The sequence below is a fragment of the Lampetra fluviatilis genome, unplaced genomic scaffold, assembly GCF_964198595.1.
Source record: "Lampetra fluviatilis unplaced genomic scaffold, kcLamFluv1.1 SCAFFOLD_540, whole genome shotgun sequence".
Taxonomy (NCBI): Eukaryota; Metazoa; Chordata; class Hyperoartia; order Petromyzontiformes; family Petromyzontidae; genus Lampetra; species Lampetra fluviatilis.
Window position 1 is genome coordinate 50,853 of NW_027621043.1, and position 20,216 is coordinate 71,068.

Genomic DNA, 20,216 nt, shown 5'->3' on the forward strand with positions numbered 1-20,216 from the left:
TTGTGGTGGTGGTTGATTAAGGGGGGTTGTGGTGGTTGTGGTGGTTGTGGTTGAATAAATGGGTGGTGGTTGTGGTGGTGGTTGTGGTGGTGGTTGATTAAGGGGGGTTGTGGTGGTGGTGGTGGTTGATTAAGGGTGGTGGTTGAGGTGGTGGTGGTGGTTGTTGATTAAGGGGGTGGTGGTGATTGTGGTGAGTGGTTGTGGTGGTGGTGAGTGGGGGTGTTGGTGAGTGGTGGTGAGTGGTGGTGGTGGTGGTTGTGGTGGTGGTGGTTGTTGATTAAGGGGGTGGTTGTGGTGGTGAGTGGTGGTGAGTGTTGGTGGTGAGTGGTGGTGGTGGTGAGTGGTGGTGAGTGGTGGTGGTGGTGAGTGGTGGTGAGTGGTGGTGAGTGGTGGTGGTGGTTGTGGTGGTGGTGGTTGTTGATTAAGGGGGTGGTTGTGGTGGTGAATGGTGGTGAGTGGTGGTGAGTGTTGGTGGTGAGTGGTGGTGGTGGTGAGTGGTGGTGGTGGTGGTGAGTGTTGGTGGTGGTGGTGAGTGGTGGTGGTGGTGGTGAGTGGTGGTGGTGAGTGTTGGTGGTGGTGGTGAGTGTTGGTGGTGGTGGTGAGTGGTGGTGGTGGTGGTGAGTGGTGGTGAGTGGTGGTGGTGAGTGGTGGTGAAGGTGGATCACCAGGAGGAGGAGGAGCCATGGACGAGATGGACGAGATGGAAGAAGTCTTGGGTGAGTTGGTGAGTGAGTGAGTGGGTGAGCGAGTGGGTGAGTGAGTGAGTGGGTGGGTGAGTGAGTGAGTGGGTGAGTTGGTGAGTGTGGGTGGGTGAGTGATTGAGTGAGTGTGTGGGTGGGTGAGTGAGTGAGTGAGTGGGTGGGTGGGTGAGTGGGTGGTTGGTGAGTGAGTGGATGGGTGGGTGAGTGAGTGTGTGAGTGTGTGAGTGAGTGAGTGGGTGAGTGGGTGGTTGGTGAGTGAGTGGATGGGTGGGTGAGTGAGTGTGTGGGTGAGTGAGTGAGTGAGTGGGTGGGTGAGTGGGTGGTTGGTGAGTGAGTGGATGGGTGGGTGAGTGAGTGTGTGAGTGTGTGAGTGAGTGAGTGGGTGGGTGAGTGGGTGGTTGGTGAGTGAGTGGATGGGTGGGTGAGTGAGTGTGTGGGTGGGTGAGTGAGTGAGTGGATGGGTGAGTGGGTGGTTGGTGAGTGAGTGGATGGGTGGGTGAGTGAGTGTGTGAGTGTGTGAGTGAGTGAGTGTGTGAGAGTGCGTGAGTTAGTGTGTGCCTGTGTGAGTGTGTGTCTGTGTGTGTGTCTATGTGAGTGAGTGTGTGTGAGTGAGTGTCTGTGTGGGTGACCTGGTCAAGGCCTACGATACCATCAGTAGGCCTGGGCTCTGGGTTGTTCTTCGTGCTTTCGGAGTCCCTGACCCTCTGCTCACGATCATTAAGGACCTTCATGATGGTGAGCGGGCCCGGGTAAAACTACGTGGCCGGGAGTCAGAGCCTTTCCCTGTACACCTTGGGGTGCGACAGGGATGTCCTCTGGCTCCCACATTATTTAACATCTATTTCGACCACGTAGTTTGTTAAGCCTTCAATAGCTGTGCCGGGGGAATTTCCATTTGGTACAGATATAATGGGAGGCTGATCGACGCCCGGGTGCAATCAAGGGATGGCTCCCTATTGGTCAACCACGTTATGTATGCCGATGATTTGGTAATAGCTGCTCATTCAGAAGAGGAGTTGGAGATACTGCTGCTGAGACTGGAGCGTGCCACTAAGAGGTGGGGCCTTACCATCAGCCCCACCAAAACTAGGCACCTGCCTGGGTATTTTGTACCATCGAACACTCAACCCCCACAACTCCCAATCGGTGATGGGGCAGTAGTGGAGAGAGTTTCCCATACCTGGGCAGTGTGCTTATGACCGGCTCCAGTTTAACAGCAGAGGTCTCACTCCGAATCAGTCGAGTGGCAATATCTTTTCATCGGTTGCGTAACGCTGTGTGGAAGCTACCTGGTCTGTCGCTCCGCACGAAGCTTCAGGTCTTCTCGGCCACAGTCATTCCCTCCCTTCTCTACGCTTGCGAAACGTGGACCCCCCTAGTGGAGCATCTTCGCCGGTTGGAAACATTTAGGCTGGCCTGCCTACGATCCATCCTGGGTTTAACCAGGCTGGATTGTGTGATAGCTCACAAATCCTTGAAAGATCTGGGCAAAGTCCCATCGGTGAGCTCCTCCGGCAGGCAAGGCTGCATTGGCTGGGTCATGTAGCCCGCATGCCCAGCCACCGCATGCCCAAACAGCTTTTGTTCGGCCGGATCGAGGGGGCTAAACGGGCACGGAACGGGCTAGAGAAGAGATGGAGTGATGTGGTACAGGAGGACGTGGAGCTGAGTGGACTTGCCGATGACTGGTACCAGCGGTGTCAAGATCGGCCTCAGTGGAGGAGGCTCGTGAAGGACGCTGCTGGGCAGTTGGAGGCAGTCGCCCTCCAACAACAACGGAGGGCGGAGGAGCGACGCTCACAACAACGAGCGGAGCGCCGGGTGGCTAAAGCACAGCGAGTTGGCACAGTAGTAGGGGGCACAGGTGGTGCATCAGCCAGTCGTCTCGGTCATCTCGGTCAGTCGACCCGTGGCACCTGCTGGGTCTGCCCCGTGACCTCCTGCCAGCGGGCGTTTCACACTTCACGTGGCCTCAAGGTGCACGGGTTACCTGGCACAAGCGTCGTGGTGATGTCACCGCCACTTAGTGGCGAATGGCGGTTGTTGTTGTGAAAATAAGTGTGTGTGAGTGCGTGTGTGAGAGCGTGAGAGTGTGTGAGGGTGAGTGTGACAGTCCTCTTCCCCTTTGCCTCCACAAAGGGGAAGAAGAAGAGAGATGAACGGGAGTCCGGCTCGAGGTGTCGTACGATCCGATGTCGTTCGAACGCTCCCTCGGTTTTCTCGCTTGCAGCCCTTTTGAGACGTCCCTCCTCCTCCTCCTCCTCCTCCTCCTCCTCCTCCTCCTCCTCCTCCCCTCCTCATCCTCCTTCATCACGACATACTCCCTGTCGGAGGACCGGGGCTGTCCCCGCATCGATGAGGACCTGAACCTCCCGTAGCGGCGATGTCGCCGGTTTTATTTTGGTGCCTTCTGCCCTGGGTGGTCCAACACCATGTGAGACTAGGCTCTAAGGAAAGCTGTCTCGGGTGTGGACCAATCAACTTCAAGGACCATGTGAGACTAGGCTCTAAGGAAAGATGTCTCGGGTGTGGACCAATCAACTTCAAGGACCATGTGAGACTAGGCTCTAAGGAAAGCTGTCTCGGGTGTGGACCAATCAACTTCAAGGACCATGTGAGACTAGGCTCTAAGGAAAGCTGTCTCGGGTGTGGACCAATCAACTTCAAGGACCATGTGAGACTAGGCTCTAAGGAAAGCTCTCTCGGGTGTGGACCAATCAACTTCAAGGACCATGTGAGACTAGGCTCTAAGGAAAGCTGTCTCTGGTGTGGACCAATCAACTTCAAGGACCATGTGAGACTAGGCTCTAAGGAAAGCTGTCTCGGGTGTGGACCAATCAACTTCAAGGACAGTGCATATCATCATCAGAGTTGTTTCTTTTTGTTTGCATTTTGACTGCTTGTGTTGTGGTTATTGCAAACATGATGCCTTGTATAAAGGTGTCAGTTTTTGTACCAGTTGAAAGGGTAAAAACCTATTACTATATTTTGCCACTGGTAAAGGAGGTCTCAGTGTAAATGCTTACCCCGAGCTCTCATACTCTGATGGTGCATTGTCTTTGAGTTGTGCGCCTTTTGGCGTCATCTGTTCCAACCCATGTGAGACTAGGCTCTAAGGAAAGCTGTCTCGGGTGTGGACCAATCAACTTCAAGGACAGTGCATACATCATCAGAGTTATGTTTTTGTTTGCATTACGACTGCAGGTATTGTGGTCTATGCAAACATGACTCCTTGTAAAAAAAAATTGTCAGTTTTGTTGCCAGATAGAAGGGTAAAAAAACAATTATCAAGTCTGACAGAGTTTTATTGAATTTTCCACCTTTTCCACGTCCCACCACTCTGGCCAGCCTGTTGAACAAATCCTACTGATTTCGATTTAAAGCTTTCGTAACTGCAGGGATTCATCTTCTTGGTTCTTTCGGTAAAGTCACGTAGAAGGGAAATAAAATAATAAAAATAAAACATAATAAAACTATTCTCACGACGTTTTGGCCACAACGCAAGCAGCCGTCCTCAGGTGAAGAACAGGTCTGTCTGGGCACCACCAGGCTTGGCAGCGAATATTTAAGTGAGTGAGTGGTGAGTGAGTGAGTTGGTGAGTGAGTGAGTGGGTGAGTGAGTGGCTGAGTGAGTGAGTGGTGAGTGAGTGGGTGGCTGAGTGAGTGACTGAGTGAGTGGGTGGCTGAGTGAGTGGGTGAGTGAGTGTCTGAGTGAGTGTCTGAGTGATTGGTGAGGAGTGGTGGCTGAGTGGTGAGGAGTGGTGGGTGAGTGGTGAGGAGTGGTGAGGAGTGGTGGCTGAGTGGTGAGCTCCCTCTCTCTCCCAGGACCCGTGAACTACGAGGCGCTGTGGAAAGACCTCAAAGAGGAGCTTTGCCTGCAGATGAGTGGCTGAGTGAGTGAGTGGTGAGTGAGTAGGTGGGTGGCTGAGTGAGTGAGTGGTGAGTGAGTGGGTGGGTGAGTGAGTGAGTGGATGAGTGAGTGAGTGGCTGAGTGAGTGAGTGGTGAGTGAGTGGGTGGCTGAGTGAGTGAGTGGCTGAGTGAGTGAGTGGCTGAGTGTCTGAGTGAGTGGGTGAGTGAGTGTCTGAGTGAGTGACTGAGTGAGTGAGTGGGTGGGTGAATGAGTGAGTGGCTGAGTGTCTGAGTGAGTGTCTGAGTGACTAAGTAAGTGTTGAGGAGTGGTGGCGAGTGAGTGACTGAGTGGTGAGGAGTGGTGGGTGAGTGGAGAGGAGTGGTGAGGAGTGGTGGGTGAGTGGTGAGCTCTCTCCTGCAGGACCCCTGAACCACGAGGCGCTGTGGGAGGACCTCAAAGAGGAGCTTTGTCTGCAGATGAGTGGCTGAGTGAGTGAGTGGTGAGTGAGTGGGTGGGTGAGTGACTGAGTGGGTGGGTGAGTGTCTGAGTGAGTGAGTGAGTGGCTGAGTGTCTGAGTAAGTGGCTGAGTGAGTGAGTGGTGAGTGAGTGGGTGAGTGAGTGGGTGGCTGAGTGACTGAGTGAGTGAGTGGGTGGGTGGGTGAGTGACTGAGTGAGTGGTGAGTGAGTGGGTGGCTGAGTGAGTGAGTGGTGAGTGAGTGGGTGGGTGGCTGAGTGAGTGAGTGGCTGAGTGAGTGAGTGGCTGAGTGTCTGAGTGAGTGAGTGTCTGAGTGACTAAGTGAGTGGTGAGTGACTGGTGAGGAGTGGTGGCTGAGTGGTGAGGAGTGGTGGGTGAGTGGTGAGGAGTGGTGGCTGAGTGGTGAGCTCCCTCTCTCCCCTAGGACCCGTGAACTACGAGGCGCTGTGGAAAGACCTCAAAGAGGAGCTTTGCCTGCAGATGAGTGGCTGAGTGAGTGAGTGGTGAGTGAGTGGGTGGGTGGCTGAGTGAGTGAGTGGTGAGTGAGTGGGTGGGTGAGTGAGTGAGTGGATGAGTGAGTGAGTGAGTGGCTGAGTGAGTGAGTGGTGAGTGAGTGGGTGGCTGAGTGAGTGAGTGAGTAGGTGGGTGGGTGAGTGAGTAGGTGGCTGAGTGAGTGGGTGGCTGAGTGTCTGAGTGAGTGGGTGAGTGAGTGTCTGAGTGAGTGTCTGAGTGACTAAGTAAGTGTTGAGGAGTGGTGGCGAGTGAGTGACTGAGTGGTGAGGAGTGGTGGGTGAGTGGTGAGGAGTGGTGAGGAGTGGTGGGTGAGTGGTGAGCTCTATCCCGCAGGACCCCTGAACCACGAGGCGCTGTGGGAGGACCTCAAAGAGGAGCTTTGTCTGCAGATGAGTGGCTGAGTGAGTGAGTGGTGAGTGAGTGGGTGGTTGGGTGAGTGACTGAGTGGGTGGGTGAGTGTCTGAGTGAGTGAGTGAGTGGCTGAGTGTCTGAGTGAGTAAGTGGCTGAGTGAGTGAGTGGTGAGTGAGTGGGTGAGTGAGTGGGTGGCTGAGTGACTGAGTGAGTGGGTGGGTGGGTGAGTGACTGAGTGGGTGGGTGGGTGAGTGACTGAGTGAGTGGTGAGTGAGTGGGTGGCTGAGTGAGTGGGTGAGTGACTGAGTGAATGAGTGAGTGACTGAGTGTCTGAGTGAGTGTCTGAGTGAGTGGCTGAGTGTCTGAGTGAGTGAGTGTCTGAGTGACTAAGTGAGTGGTGAGTGAGTGGTGAGGAGTGGTGAGGAGTGGTGGGTGAGTGGTGAGGAGTGGTGGCTGAGTGGTGAGGAGTGGTGGGTGAGTGGTGAGCTCTCTCCCGCAGGACCCCTGAACTATGAGGCGCTGTGGGAGGACCTCAAGGAGGAGCTTTGCCTGCAGAGCGATGGCGGCGGGGGGGCGTGGTCAGGCCTCGAGTGGGCGTGGTCTACCGACGAGGGGGCGTGGCCAGCACTTCCGGGGGCGGAGCCATCGCCGGCCGATCGGCCAATGGGAGAAGGCGGCGGCGGTGGAGCCACGCCCCCCCCGCCGGGCCCTCGTGAGCAGCCAATCGGAGCGTCCGACGAGACCGGGAGGGCGGTGGGGGGGGGCGGCAGCCGCCGCGGGGAGCCAATGGGAGGAGAGGATGCTGGGCGGCCAATGGGGAGCGTCGTTGTTGCCAGGAGGGCGTTCCCCACCTCGCTGAGTCAGTTGCTCGACGGTTGGACGGAGTCGGAGGCCTGTGCAGTGACAACAACAACGACAACAACACAGGGCACAACAACAACAACAACAATGCCGTGGGAAACAACAACAACACGGGGCACATCAACAACAACAACGCAGGGCACAACAACAATGTCACAGGCCACAACAACACGGGGCACAACAACAATGCCGTGGGAAACAACGACAACGCAAGGCACATCAACAACAACAACGCAAGGCACAACAACAACAAACATGGACAGAACGGACAATACGACACGGAGCACGGCCCATAGCAACGCTGCCCATAGCAACGCTGCCCATAGGAACGCTACCCATAGCAACGCTGCCCATAGGAACGCTCCGCATAGCAACGCACCCCTTAGCAACGCACCCCTTAGCAATGCACCCCATAGCAACGCACCCCTTAGCAACGCACCCCATAGCAACGCACCCCATAGCAACGCTCCTCTCATCTTGCTCCATAGCAACGCCCCCCTCAGTTCGTTCCCTAGCAACGCTCCACTCAGCTCGTTCCCTAGCAACGCTCCCCATAGCAACGCTCCACTCAGCTCGCCCCATAGCAACGCCCCACTCAGCTCTCTCCATAGCAACGCTCCACATAGCAACGCTGCCCTCAGCTCGTTCCCTAGCAACGCTCCCCATAGCAACGCTGCTTTCAGCTCGTTCCCTAGCAACGCGCCACTCAGCTCTCCCCATAGCAACGCTCCACTCAGCTCTCCCCATAGCAACGCTCCCCATAGCAACGCACCACTCAGCTCTCCCCATAGCAACGCTCCACTCAGCTCCCCCCATAGCAACGCCCCACTCAGCTCCCCCCATAGCAACGCTCCCCATAGCAGCGCACCACTCAGCTCTCCCCATAGCAACGCCCCACTCAGCTCCCCCCATAGCAACGCCCCACTCAGCTCCCCCCATAGCAACGCTCCCCATAGCAGCGCACCACTCAGCTCTCCCCATAGCAACGCCCCACTCAGCTCCCCCCATAGCAACGCCCCACTCAGCTCCCCCCATAGCAACGCTCCTCTCAGCTCTCCCCATAGCAACGCCCCACTCAGCTCTCCCCATAGCAACGCTCCACTCAGCTCCCCCCATAGCAACGCTCCTCTCAGCTCTCCCCATAGCAACGCCCCTCTCAGTTCTCCCCATAGCAACGCTTCCCATAGCAACGCTCCACTCAGATCCCCCCATAGCAACGCTCCTCTCAACTCTCCCCATAGCAACGCTCCCTATAGCAACGCCCCACTCAGCTCTCCCCATAGCAACGCTCCGCTCAGCTCTCCCCCTAGCAACGCTCCCCATAGCAACGCCCCACTCAGCTCTCCCCATAGCAACGCTCCGCTCAGCTCTCCCCCTAGCAACGGTCCCCATAGCAACGCCCCACTCAGCTCTCCCCATAGCAACGCCTCCCCCCAACTCTGGAGTCACATGACCCCGCCTCCCAGCAACACGCCCCCCTGGCAACAGCCGTCGCCCTGGCAACAGCCGTCGCCGGGGCAACGCGAGGAGCCTCAGCCAATGGAAGTGGAGGGGGCTGCCGTTGCCATGGCGACGACGACGCAACCAATCAGCTTTCAGATCCCGGTAACTATGGTGACGGTCTCTGTGCATCACCCCCCCCCCCCCCCCCCACGTCTCATCCAGCAGTGTCTCTCCCCCCCGTGTCTCTCTCCCCGTGTCTCTCCCCCCCGTGTCTCTCTCTCCCCGTGTCTCCCCCCCGTGTCTCTCTCCCCGTGTCTCTCTCCCCGTGTCTCTCTCCCCGTGTCTCTCTCCCCGTGTCTCTCTCCCCGTGTCTCTCTCCCCGTGTCTCCCTCCCCGTGTCTCTCTCCCCCCCGTGTCTCTCTCTCCCCGTGTCTCCCCCCCGTGTCTCTCTCCCCGTGTCTCTCTCCCCGTGTCTCTCTCCCCGTGTCTCTCCCCGTGTCTCTCTCTCCCCGTGTCTCCCTCCCCGTGTCTCTCTCCCCCCCGTGTCTCTCTCTCCCCGTGTCTCTCTCTCCCCGTGTCTCTCTCCCCGTGTCTCTCTCCCCGTGTCTCTCTCCCCGTGTCTCTCTCCCCGTGTCTCTCTCCCCGTGTCCTCCCTCCCCGTGTCTCTCTCACCCCCGTGTCTATCACCCCGTGTCTCTCTCCCCGTGTCTCCCACCTCCCACTCCCCGTGTCTCTCTCCCCATGTCTCTCTGTGTGTCTCCCCGTGTCTCTCTCTCCGTGTGTCTCTCTCCCCGTGTCTCCTTCCTCCCACTCCCTGTGTCTCTCTCACCCTGTGTCTCTCTCACCCTGTGTCTCTCTCCCCGTGTCTCCCTCCCCGTGTCTCACCGTGTCTCCCTCCCCGTGTCTCCCCGTGTCTCCCTCCCTGTGTCTCACCGTGTCTACCTCCCCGTGTCTCCCTCCCTGTGTCTCACCGTGTCTCCCTCCCTGTGTCTCCCCGTGTCTCCCTCCCTGTATCTCACCGTGTCTACCTCCCCGTGTCTCCCTCCCTGTGTCTCACCGTGTCTCCCTCCCTGTGTCTCACCGTGTCTCTCCCCGTGTCTCCCTCCTCCCACTCCCCGTGTCTCTCACCGTGTCTCTCTCCCCGTGTCTCTCCCCGTGTCTCTCCCTGTGTCTCACCGTGTCTCCCTCCCTGTGTCTCACCGTGTCTCTCCCCGTGTTTCTCTGTGTCTCTCTCTGTGTCTCTCTGTGTCTCTCCCCGTGTCTCCCCGTGTCTCCCTCCCTGTGTCTCACCGTGTCTCCCTCCCCGTGTCTCACCGTGTCTCCCTCCTTGTGTCTCACCGTGTCTCCCTCCCTGTGTCTCACCGTGTCTCCCTCCCTGTGTCTCACCGTGTCTACCTCCCCGTGTCTCCCTCCCTGTGTCGCACCGTGTCTCCCTCCCCTGTGTCTCACCGTGTCTACTCCCCGTGTCTCCCTCCTCCCACTCCCCGTGTCTCTCACCGTGTCTCTCTCCCCATGTCTCTCCCCATGTCTCTCCCCGTGTCTCACCGTGTCTCACCGTGTCTCTCCCCGTGTCTCACCGTGTCTCCCCGTGTCTCACCGTGTCTCACCGTGTCTCACCGTGTCTCTCCCCATGTCTCTCTGTGTCTCTCTCTGTGTCTCTCTGTGTCTCTCCCCGTGTCTCCCCGTGTCTCCCTCCTCCCACTCCCCGTGTCTTTCTCCCCGTGTCTATCACCCCGTGTCTCTCACCCTGTGTCTCTCTCCCCGTGTCTCCCTCCCCCCGTGTCTCTCCCCGTGTCTCTCCCCGTGTCTCCCCGTGTCTCTCTCCCCATGTCTCCCCGTGTCTCTCTGTGTCTCTCTCCGTGTCTCTCTGTGTCTCCCCGTGTCTCCCCGTGTCTCCCTCCTCTCCCCACCCACCCCCCCCACACCAGACCCTGGTGGTGCCGGTTTTCTTCAATCTCGCTCCGGCCACTCGATGGGAGGAGATCCGCAAGTCTACGGCGGTGGTGGCGGCGGTGGTGGGAGACACGGGGGGAGAGAGGGGAGACACGGGGGGGGAGGAGGGAGACACGGGGGGGGAGGGGGTGGACGCGGGGGGGGAGACGCGGGGGGTGGACGGAGCGCGGAGACAAACGCACAACGCGGTGGAGAAGCGCTACCGCCTCTCCATCAACGACCGCATCGGAGAGCTGAGAGGCATCCTCACCGGGGGAGACAAGGTGAGTGGGTGGGTGAGTGAGTGGGTGGGTGGGTGGGTGAGTGGGTGGGTGAGTGGGTGGGTGGGTGAGTGGGTGGGTGGGTGGGTGAGTGGGTGAGTGGGTGAGTGAGTGGGTGAGTGAGTGGGTGAGTGAGTGGGTGAGTGGGTGAGTGGGTGGGTGGGTGAGTGGGTGGGTGGGTGAGTGGGTGGGTGGGTGGGTGAGTGGGTGAGTGGGTGAGTGAGTGGGTGAGTGAGTGGGTGGGTGGGTGAGTGGGTGGGTGGGTGGGTGGGTGAGTGGGTGGGTGGGTGGGTGAGTGGGTGGGTGGGTGAGTGGGTGGGTGGGTGAGTGGGTGGGTGGGTGAGTGGGTGAGTGGGTGAGTGAGTGGGTGAGTGAGTGGGTGGGTGGGTGAGTGGTGGGTGAGGTGGGTGAGTGGGTGAGTGAGTGGGTGGGTGGGTGGGTGAGTGGGTGGGTGGGTGAGTGAGTGGGTGGGTGGGTGAGTGGGTGAGTGAGTGGGTGGGTGGGTGAGTGGGTGAGTGAGTGGGTGGGTGGGTGGGTGGGTGGGTGGGTGAGTGGGTGGGTGGGTGAGTGGGTGAGTGGGTGAGTGAGTGGGTGAGTGAGTGGGTGGGTGGGTGAGTGGGTGGGTGAGTGGGTGAGTGGGTGAGTGAGTGGGTGGGTGGGTGAGTGAGTGGGTGGGTGGGTGAGTGGGTGGGTGGGTGAGTGAGTGGGTGGGTGGGTGAGTGGGTGAGTGAGTGAGTGGGTGGGTGGGTGGGTGAGTGGGTGGGTGAGTGGGTGGGTGGGTGAGTGAGTGGGTGGGTGAGTGGGTGGGTGAGTGGGTGGGTGGGTGAGTGGGTGGGTGAGTGGGTGAGTGGGTGGGTGAGTGGGTGGGTGGGTGGGTGGGTGAGTGAGTGGGTGGGTGGGTGGGTGGGTGAGTGGGTGGGTGGGTGAGTGAGTGAGTGGGTGGGTGGGTGAGTGAGTGAGTGAGTGGGTGGGTGAGTGGGTGGGTGAGTGGGTGAGTGGGTGGGTGAGTGGGTGGGTGGGTGGGTGAGTGGGTGGGTGGGTGGGTGAGTGAGTGAGTGGGTGGGTGGGTGAGTGGGTGGGTGGGTGGGTGAGTGGGTGGGTGGGTGGGTGAGTGGGTGGGTGGGTGGGTGGGTGGGTGGGTGAGTGGGTGGGTGGGTGAGTGGGTGAGTGGGTGGGTGGGTGGGTGAGTGGGTGAGTGGGTGAGTGGGTGGGTGAGTGAGTGGGTGGGTGGGTGGGTGGGTGAGTGGGTGAGTGGGTGAGTGAGTGGGTGAGTGGGTGGGTGAGTGAGTGGGTGGGTGAGTGAGTGCGGTGGGTGGGTGGGTGGTGGGTGGGTGAGGTGGGTGAGGTGAGTGAGTGGTGGTGAGTGAGTGGGTGAGTGGAGTGGGTGAGTGGGTGGGTGGAGTGAGGTGGGTGGAGTGGGTGGGTGGGTGAGTGGGTGGGTGGGTGAGTGGGTGAGGTGGTGTGTGAGTGGAGTGGTGGTGGAGTGAGTGGGTGGGTGGGGTGGGTGAGTGGGTGGGTGAGTGGGTGGGTGAGTGGGTGGGTGAGTGGTGGGTGTGGTGGGTGGGTGAGTGGGTGGGTGGGTGGGTGGGTGAGTGGGGGTGGAGTGAGTGGGTGGGTGAGTGGGTGGGTGAGTGGGTGGGTGAGGTGGGTGGGTGGAGTGAGGTGGGTGAGTGGGTGAGTGGGTGAGTGGTGGGTGGGTGAGTGGGTGAGTGGGTGGTGGGTGAGTGAGTGAGTGGGTGGGTGGGTGAGTGGGTGGGTGTGGGTGGGGTGGGTGAGTGGGTGGGTGAGTGGGTGAGTGGGTGGGTGAGTGGGTGGGTGAGTGAGTGGTGTGAGTGGGTGGGTGGTGAGTGGGTGGTGGGTGGGTGAGGTGGGTGAGTGGGTGGGTGGGTGAGTGGGTGAGTGGTGAGGTGGGTGGTGGGTGGGTGAGTGGGTGGGTGGGTGGGTGAGTGGTGGGTGGGTGAGTGGGTGAGGTGGGTGGGTGAGTGGGTGGGTGGGTGGTGGGTGAGTGGGTGGGTGGGTGAGTGAGTGGGTGGTGGTGGGTTGTGGGTGGTGAGTGGGTGGGTGGGTGAGTGGGTGAGTGGTGGGGTGGTGGGTGGGTGGGTGGAGTGGGTGGTGGGTGGGTGGGTGGGTGGGTGGGGTGGGTGGGTGGGTGGGTGGGTGGGTGGTGTGGGTGGGTGGGTGAGTGGTGGTGAGTGGGTGGGTGAGTGGGTGGGTGGGTGAGTGGGTGGGGTGGGTGGGTGGGGTGGGTGGGTGAGTGGGTGAGTGGTGGGTGGGTGGGTGGGTGGGTGAGTGGGGTGAGTGGGTGAGTGAGTGAGTGGGTGGAGTGGGTGGGTGGGTGGAGTGAGTGAGTGGGTGAGTGGGTGAGTGAGTGAGTGGGTGAGTGGGTGGGTGGGGTGGAGTGGGTGAGTGAGGTGGTGGGTGAGTGGGTGGGTGGGTGAGTGGGAGTGAGTGAGTGGGTGAGTGAGGAGTGGAGTGGGTGAGTGAGTGGGTGGTGGTGAGTGGGTGGGTGAGTGGGTGGGTGGGTGAGTGGGTGGGTGGGTGAGTGGGGTGAGTGGGGGTGGGTGGGTGGAGTGAGTGGGGTGAGTGGGTGAGTGGGTGAGGTGGGGAGTGGGTGGGTGAGTGGGTGGGTGAGTGGGTGGGTGGGTGGGTGGAGTGGGTGAGGTGGGTGAGTGGGTGGTGGGTGAGTGGTGAGTGAGTGGGTGGTGGTGGTGGGTGAGTGGGTGGGTGGAGTGAGTGGGTGAGTGGGTGAGTGGGTGGGTGGGTGAGTGGGTGGGTGGGTGGGTGGGTGGAGTGGTGGGTGGGTGGGTGGTGGGTGGGTGAGTGGGTGGGTGGGTGGTGGGTGAGTGGGTGGGTGGGTGAGTGGGTGGGTGGGTGGGTGGGTGAGTGGGTGGTGAGTGGGGTGGGTGGTGAGTGGGTGTGGTGGGTGAGTGGGTGAGTGGGGAGTGGGTGGGTGGGTGAGTGGGTGGGTGGGTGAGTGGGTGGGTGGGTGAGTGGGTGGGTGGAGTGGGTGGGTGGGTGAGTGGGGTGGGTGGGTGGGTGGGTTGTGGGGGTGGGGGTGGGTGGGTGGTGGGTGGGTGGTGGTGGGTGTGGTGGTGTGGGTGAGGGGTGTGGTGGGGTGAGTGGGTGAGTGGGTGGGTGGTGTGTGTGGGGTGAGTGGGTGGGGTGTGGTGGGTGGGGGTGGGTGGGTGGGTGGGTGGTGAGTGGGTGGTGGGTGGGTGGAGTGGGTGGGTGGGTGAGTGGGTGAGTGGGTGGGTGAGTGGGTGGGTGGGTGGTGGGTGGGTGAGTGGGTGGGTGGGTGGGTGGGTGGGTGGTGGGTGGGTGGGTGGGTGGGTGGGTGGGTGGGTGGGTTGAGTGAGTGGGTGAGTGAGTGATCTGGGTGTGAGTGAGTGGGTGAGTGAGTGTCACTGGGTGAGTGAGTGGGTGAGTGAGTGAGTGGGAAGTGAGAGTGTGTGAGTGGTGAGTGGAGTGACTGAGTGGATGAGTAAGTGGGTGAGTGAGTGGATCACTGGGTGAGTGAGTGAGTCACTGGGTGAGTAAGTGAGTGAATGAGTGGGTGAGCGACTGACTGAGTGACTGAGTGAGTGAGTGAGTGACTGAGTGAGTGACTGAGTGGGTGAGTGAGTGAGTGAGTGAGTGACTGAGTGAGTGACTGAGTGAGTGACTGACTGAGTGAGTGAGTCACTGGGTGAGTGACTGACTGGGTGAGTGAGTGAGTGACTGGGTGAGTAAGTGAGTGAATGAGTGGGGTGAGCGACTGACTGAGTGACTGAGTGACTGAGTGAGTGACTGAGTGACTGAGTGAGTGAGTGAGTGACTGAGTGAGTGACTGACTGAGTGAGTGAGTGAGTCACTGGGTGAGTGACTGACTGGGTGAGTGACTGACTGGGTGAGTGAGTGAGTGACTGGGTGAGTAAGTGAGTGAATGAGTGGTGTGAGCGACTGACTGAGTGACTGAGTGACTGAGTGAGTGACTGAGTGAGTGAGTGAGTGAGTGACTGAGTGAGTGACTGAGTGAGTGACTGACTGAGTGAGTGAGTGAGTCATTGAGTGAGTGACTGACTGGGTGAGTGAGTGAGTGACTGGGTGAGTAAGTGAGTGAATGAGTGGGGTGAGCGACTGACTGAGTGACTGAGTGAGTGAGTGACTGAGTGAGTGACTGAGTGGGTGAGTGAGTGAGTGAGTGAGTGAGTGACTGAGTGAGTGACTGAGTGAGTGACTGACTGAGTGAGTGAGTCACTGGGTGAGTGACTGACTGGGTGAGTGAGTGAGTGACTGGGTGAGTAAGTGAGTGAATGAGTGGGTGAGCGACTGACTGAGTGGGTGAGCGACTGACTGAGTGACTGAGTGACTGAGTGAGTGACTGAGTGACTGAGTGAGTGACTGAGTGAGTGACTGAGTGAGTGAGTGAGTCACTGGGTGAGTGACTGACTGGGTGAGTGACTGACTGGGTGAGTGAGTGAGTGACTGGGTGAGTAAGTGAGTGAATGAGTGGGGTGAGCGACTGACTGAGTGACTGAGTGACTGAGTGAGTGACTGAGTGAGTGAGTGACTGAGTGAGTGACTGACTGAGTGAGTGAGTCACTGGGTGAGTGACTGACTGGGTGAGTGAGTGAGTGACTGGGTGAGTAAGTGAGTGAATGAGTGGGTGAGCGACTGACTGAGTGACTGAGTGACTGAGTGAGTGACTGAGTGAGTGAAGTGAGTGACTGAGTGAGTGACTGACTGAGTGAGTGAGTGAGTCACTGAGTGAGTGACTGACTGAGTGAGTGAGTGACTGGGTGAGTGTGCTTCACCGTGTCCCAGCAGATGAGCAAGTCTGCCGTGCTGGGTCGCACCATCGACTACATCCGCTCGCTGCAGCAGCTCAACGTGCGACTGCGCCGGGAGAACCGCGAGCTGAGACGCTGCACACGGAGAGACACGGGGGCACCAGGTACAGAGAAAAACACAGGGGGAGACACGGGGGGACAGAGACACGGGTAGAGAGACACAGGGGGAAACACGGGGGGAGAGACACGGGGGGAGAGAGACACAGGGGGAAACACGGGGGGAGAGAGACACGGGGAGAGAGACACGGGGGGAAACACGGGGGGAGAGACACGGGGGGGGGAGAGACACGGGTAGAGAGACACAGGGGGAGACATGGGGGGAGAGACACGGGGGGAGAGAGACACGGGGAGAGAGACACGGGGAGAGAGACACAGGGGGAGACACGGGGGGGAGAGACACGGGTAGAGAGACACAGGGGGAAACACGGGGGGAGAGAGACACGGGGAGAGAGACACGGGGGGAGAGACACGGGGGGGGAGAGACACGGGTAGAGAGACACAGGGGGAAACACGGGGGGAGAGACACGGGGGGGGGGAGAGACACGGGTAGAGAGACACAGGGGGAACAGGGGGAAACACGGGGGGAGAGACACGGGGGGAAACACGGGGGGAGAGACACGGGGGGGGAGAGACACGGGTAGAGAGACACAGGGGGAAACACTGGGGGAGAGACACGGGGGGAGAGAGACACGGGGAGAGAGACACGGGGAGAGAAACACAGGGGGAGACACGGGGGGAGAGACACGGGTAGAGAGACACAGGGGGAAACACGGGGGGAGAGACACGGGGGGGGGAGACACGGGTAGAGAGACACAGGGGGAAACACGGGGGGAGAGACACGGGGGGGGGAGAGATACAGGGAGAGAGACACAGGGGGAAACACGGGGGGAGAGACACGGGGGGGGGAGAGACACAAGGAAAGAGACACAGGGGGAAACACGGGGGGAGAGACACGGGGGGGAGAGAGACACGGGGGGGAGAGAGACACGGGGAGAGAGACACGGGGGGGGAGCAGGTACAGAGAGAGACACAGGGGGAGACACGGGGGGACAGAGACACGGGGAGAGAGACACGGGGGGAAACACGGGGGGAGAGACACGGGGGGGGAGAGACACAGGGGGAGACACGGGGGGAGAGAGACACGGGGGGAGAGACACGGGTAGAGAGACACAGGGGGAAACACGGGGGGAGAGACACGGGGGGGGGAGAGACACAGGGGGAAACACGGGGGGAGAGACACGGGGGGAGAGAGACACGGGGAGAGAGACACAGGGGGAAACACGGGGGGAGAGACACGGGGGGGGAGAGACACGGGTAGAGAGACACAGGGGGAACAGGGGGAAACACGGGGGGGGAGAGACACGGGTAGAGAGACACAGGGGGAAACACGGGGGGAGAGAGACACGGGTAGAGAGACACAGGGGGAAACACGGGGGGAGAGAGACACGGGGAGAGAGACACAGGGGGAAACACGGGGGGAGAGACACGGGGGGAGAGAGACACGGGTAGAGAGACACAGGGGGAAACACGGGGGGAGAGACACGGGGGGGGAGAGACACGGGGAGAGAGACACAGGGGGAAACACGGGGGGAGAGACACGGGGGGGGAGAGACACGGGGAGAGAGACACAGGGGGAGACACTGGGGGAGACCGGGAGAGACACGGGGGGAGAGAGACACGGGGAGAGAGACACGGGGAGAGAAACACAGGGGGAGACACGGGGGGAGAGACACGGGTAGAGAGACACAGGGGGAAACACGGGGGGAGAGACACGGGGGGGGGAGACACGGGTAGAGAGACACAGGGGGAAACACGGGGGGAGAGACACGGGGGGGGAGAGATACAGGGAGAGAGACACAGGGGGAAACACGGGGGGAGAGACACGGGGGGGGAGAGACACAAGGAAAGAGACACAGGGGGAAACACGGGGGGAGAGACACGGGGGGAGAGAGACACGGGGGGAGAGAGACACGGGGAGAGAGACACGGGGGGGGGAGCAGGTACAGAGAGAGACACAGGGGGAGACACGGGGGGACAGAGACACGGGGAGAGAGACACGGGGGGAAACACGGGGGGAGAGACACGGGGGGGGAGAGACACAGGGGGAGACACGGGGGGGAGAGAGACACGGGGGGAGAGACACGGGTAGAGAGACACAGGGGGAAACACGGGGGGAGAGACACGGGGGGGAGAGACACAGGGGGAAACACGGGGGGAGAGACACGGGGGGAGAGAGACACGGGGAGAGAGACACAGGGGGAAACACGGGGGGAGAGACACGGGGGGGGAGAGACACGGGTAGAGAGACACAGGGGGAACAGGGGGAAACACGGGGGGGGAGAGACACGGGTAGAGAGACACAGGGGGAAACACGGGGGGAGAGAGACACGGGTAGAGAGACACAGGGGGAAACACGGGGGGAGAGAGACACGGGGAGAGAGACACAGGGGGAAACACGGGGGGAGAGACACGGGGGGAGAGAGACACGGGTAGAGAGACACAGGGGGAAACACGGGGGGAGAGACACGGGGGGGGAGAGACACGGGGAGAGAGACACAGGGGGAAACACGGGGGGAGAGACACGGGGGGGGAGAGACACGGGGAGAGAGACACAGGGGGAGACATGGGGGGGAGAGAGACACGGGGGGAGAGACACGGGGGGAAACACGGGGGGAGAGACACGGGGGGGGAGAGACACGGGTAGAGAGACACAGGGGGAACAGGGGGAAACACGGGGGGAGAGACACGGGGGGGGAGAGACACGGGGAGAGAGACACAGGGGGAAACACGGGGGGAGAGACACGGGGGGGGGAGAGACACGTGGGGAGAGAGACACGGGGAGAGAGACACAGGGGGAGACACGGGGGGAGAGACACGGGTAGAGAGACACAGGGGGAAACACGGGGGGAGAGACACGGGGGGAGAGAGACACGGGGAGAGAGACACAGGGGGAGACACGGGGGGAGAGAGACACGGGGAGAGAGACACGGGGGGGAAACACGGGGGGAGAGACACGGGGGGGGGAGAGACACGTGTAGAGAGACACAGGGGGAAACACGGGGGGAGAGACACGGGGAGGAGAGACACGGGTAGAGAGACACAGGGGGGAAACACGGGGGGAGAGACACGGGGGGGGAGAGACACGGGGAGAGAGACACAGGGGGAAACACGGGGGGAGAGACACGGGGGGGGAGAGACACGGGTAGAGAGACACAGGGGGAACAGGGGGAAACACGGGGGGAGAGACACGGGGGGGGGAGAGACACAGGGGGAAACACGGGGGGAGAGACACGGGGGGACAGAGACACGGGGAGAGAGACACAGGGGGAAACACGGGTGGAGAGACACGGGGGGAGAGAGACACGGGTAGAGAGACACAGGGGGAAACACGGGGGGAGAGACACGGGGGGGGAGAGACACGGGTAGAGAGACACAGGGGGAACAGGGGGAAACACGGGGGGAGAGACACGGGGGGGGAGAGACACAGGGGGGAAACACGGGGGGAGAGACACGGGGGGGGAGAGACACGGGTAGAGAGACACAGGGGGAAACACGGGGGGAGAGAGACACGGGGAGAGAGATACAGGGGGAAACACGGGGGGAGAGACACGGGGGGGGAGAGACACGGGTAGAGAGACACAGGGGGAAACACGGGGGGAGAGACACGGGGGGGGAGAGACACGGGTAGAGAGACACAGGGGGAACAGGGGGAAACACGGGGGGAGAGACACGGGGGGGGGAGAGACACGGGTAGAGAGACACAGGGGGAACAGGGGGAAACACGGGGGGAGAGACACGGGGGGGGAGAGACACGGGTAGAGAGACACAGGGGGAAACACGGGGGGAGAGACACGGGGGGGGGAGAGACACGGGTAGAGAGACACAGGGAGAAACACGGGGGGAGAGACACGGGGGGAGAGAGACACGGGGAGAGAGACACAGGGGGAGACACGGGGGGAGAGAGGACACGGGGAGAGAGACACGGGGGGAAACACGGGGGGAGAGACACGGGGGGGGAGAGACACGGGGAGAGAGACACAGGGGGAAACACGGGGGGAGAGACACGGGGGGGGAGAGACACGGGGAGAGAGACACAGGGGGAAACACGGGGGGAGAGACACGGGGGGAGAGAGACACGGGTAGAGAGACACAGGGGGAAACACGGGGGGAGAGACACGGGGGGGGAGAGACACGGGTAGAGAGACACAGGGGGAAACACGGGGGGAGAGACACGGGGGGGGAGAGACACGGGGAGAGAGACACAGGGGGAAACACGGGGGGAGAGACACGGGGGGAGAGAGACACGGGTAGAGAGACACAGGGGGAAACACGGGGGGGAGAGACACGGGGGGGGAGAGACACGGGTAGAGAGACACAGGGGGAACAGGGGGAAACACGGGGGGAGAGACACGGGGGGGGGAGAGACACAGGGGGAAACACGGGGGGAGAGACACGGGGGGGAGAGAGACACGGGTAGAGAGACACAGGGGGAAACACGGGGGGAGAGAAACACGGGGGGGGGGGGGGAGAGACACGGGGGGAGAGAGACACGGGGGGAGAGAGACACGGGGGGGGGGAGAGACACGGGGGGGGGGGGAGAGACACGGGGGGGGGGAGAGAGACACGGGGGGGAGAGAGACACGGGGGGGGCGGGGAGAGACACGGGGGGGCGGAGAGACACGGGGGGGGGGGGGGGAGAGAGACACGGCGGGGAGAGAGACACGGGGGGAGAGAGACACGGGGGGGAGAGAGACACGGGGGGGAGAGAGACACGGGGGGAGAGAGACACGGGGGGAGAGAGACACGGGGGGGGGAGAGACACGGGGGGGGGGGAGAGACACGGGGGGGGGAGAGACACACGGGGGGAGAGAGACACGGGGGGGAGAGACACGGGTAGAGAGACACAGGGGGAGACATGGGGGGGAGAGACACGGGGGGAGAGAGACACGGGGAGAGAGGACACGGGGAGAGAGACACA

General features: G+C 61.2%; 1 protein-coding gene across 1 annotated transcript; it reads left to right on the forward strand.

The window, feature by feature from the left end:
• Positions 1 to 544: 544 nt before the first annotated feature.
• LOC144954692 (uncharacterized) lies at positions 545 to 15,342 on the forward strand (the record flags this gene model as incomplete). Its single annotated transcript, XM_078885128.1, has 4 exons — positions 545 to 716; positions 6,392 to 8,358; positions 10,125 to 10,412; positions 15,216 to 15,342. Coding segments are annotated over exons 1-4 (2,416 nt in total), but the record flags the coding sequence as incomplete, so codon positions are not given.
• Positions 15,343 to 20,216: the final 4,874 nt, after the last annotated feature.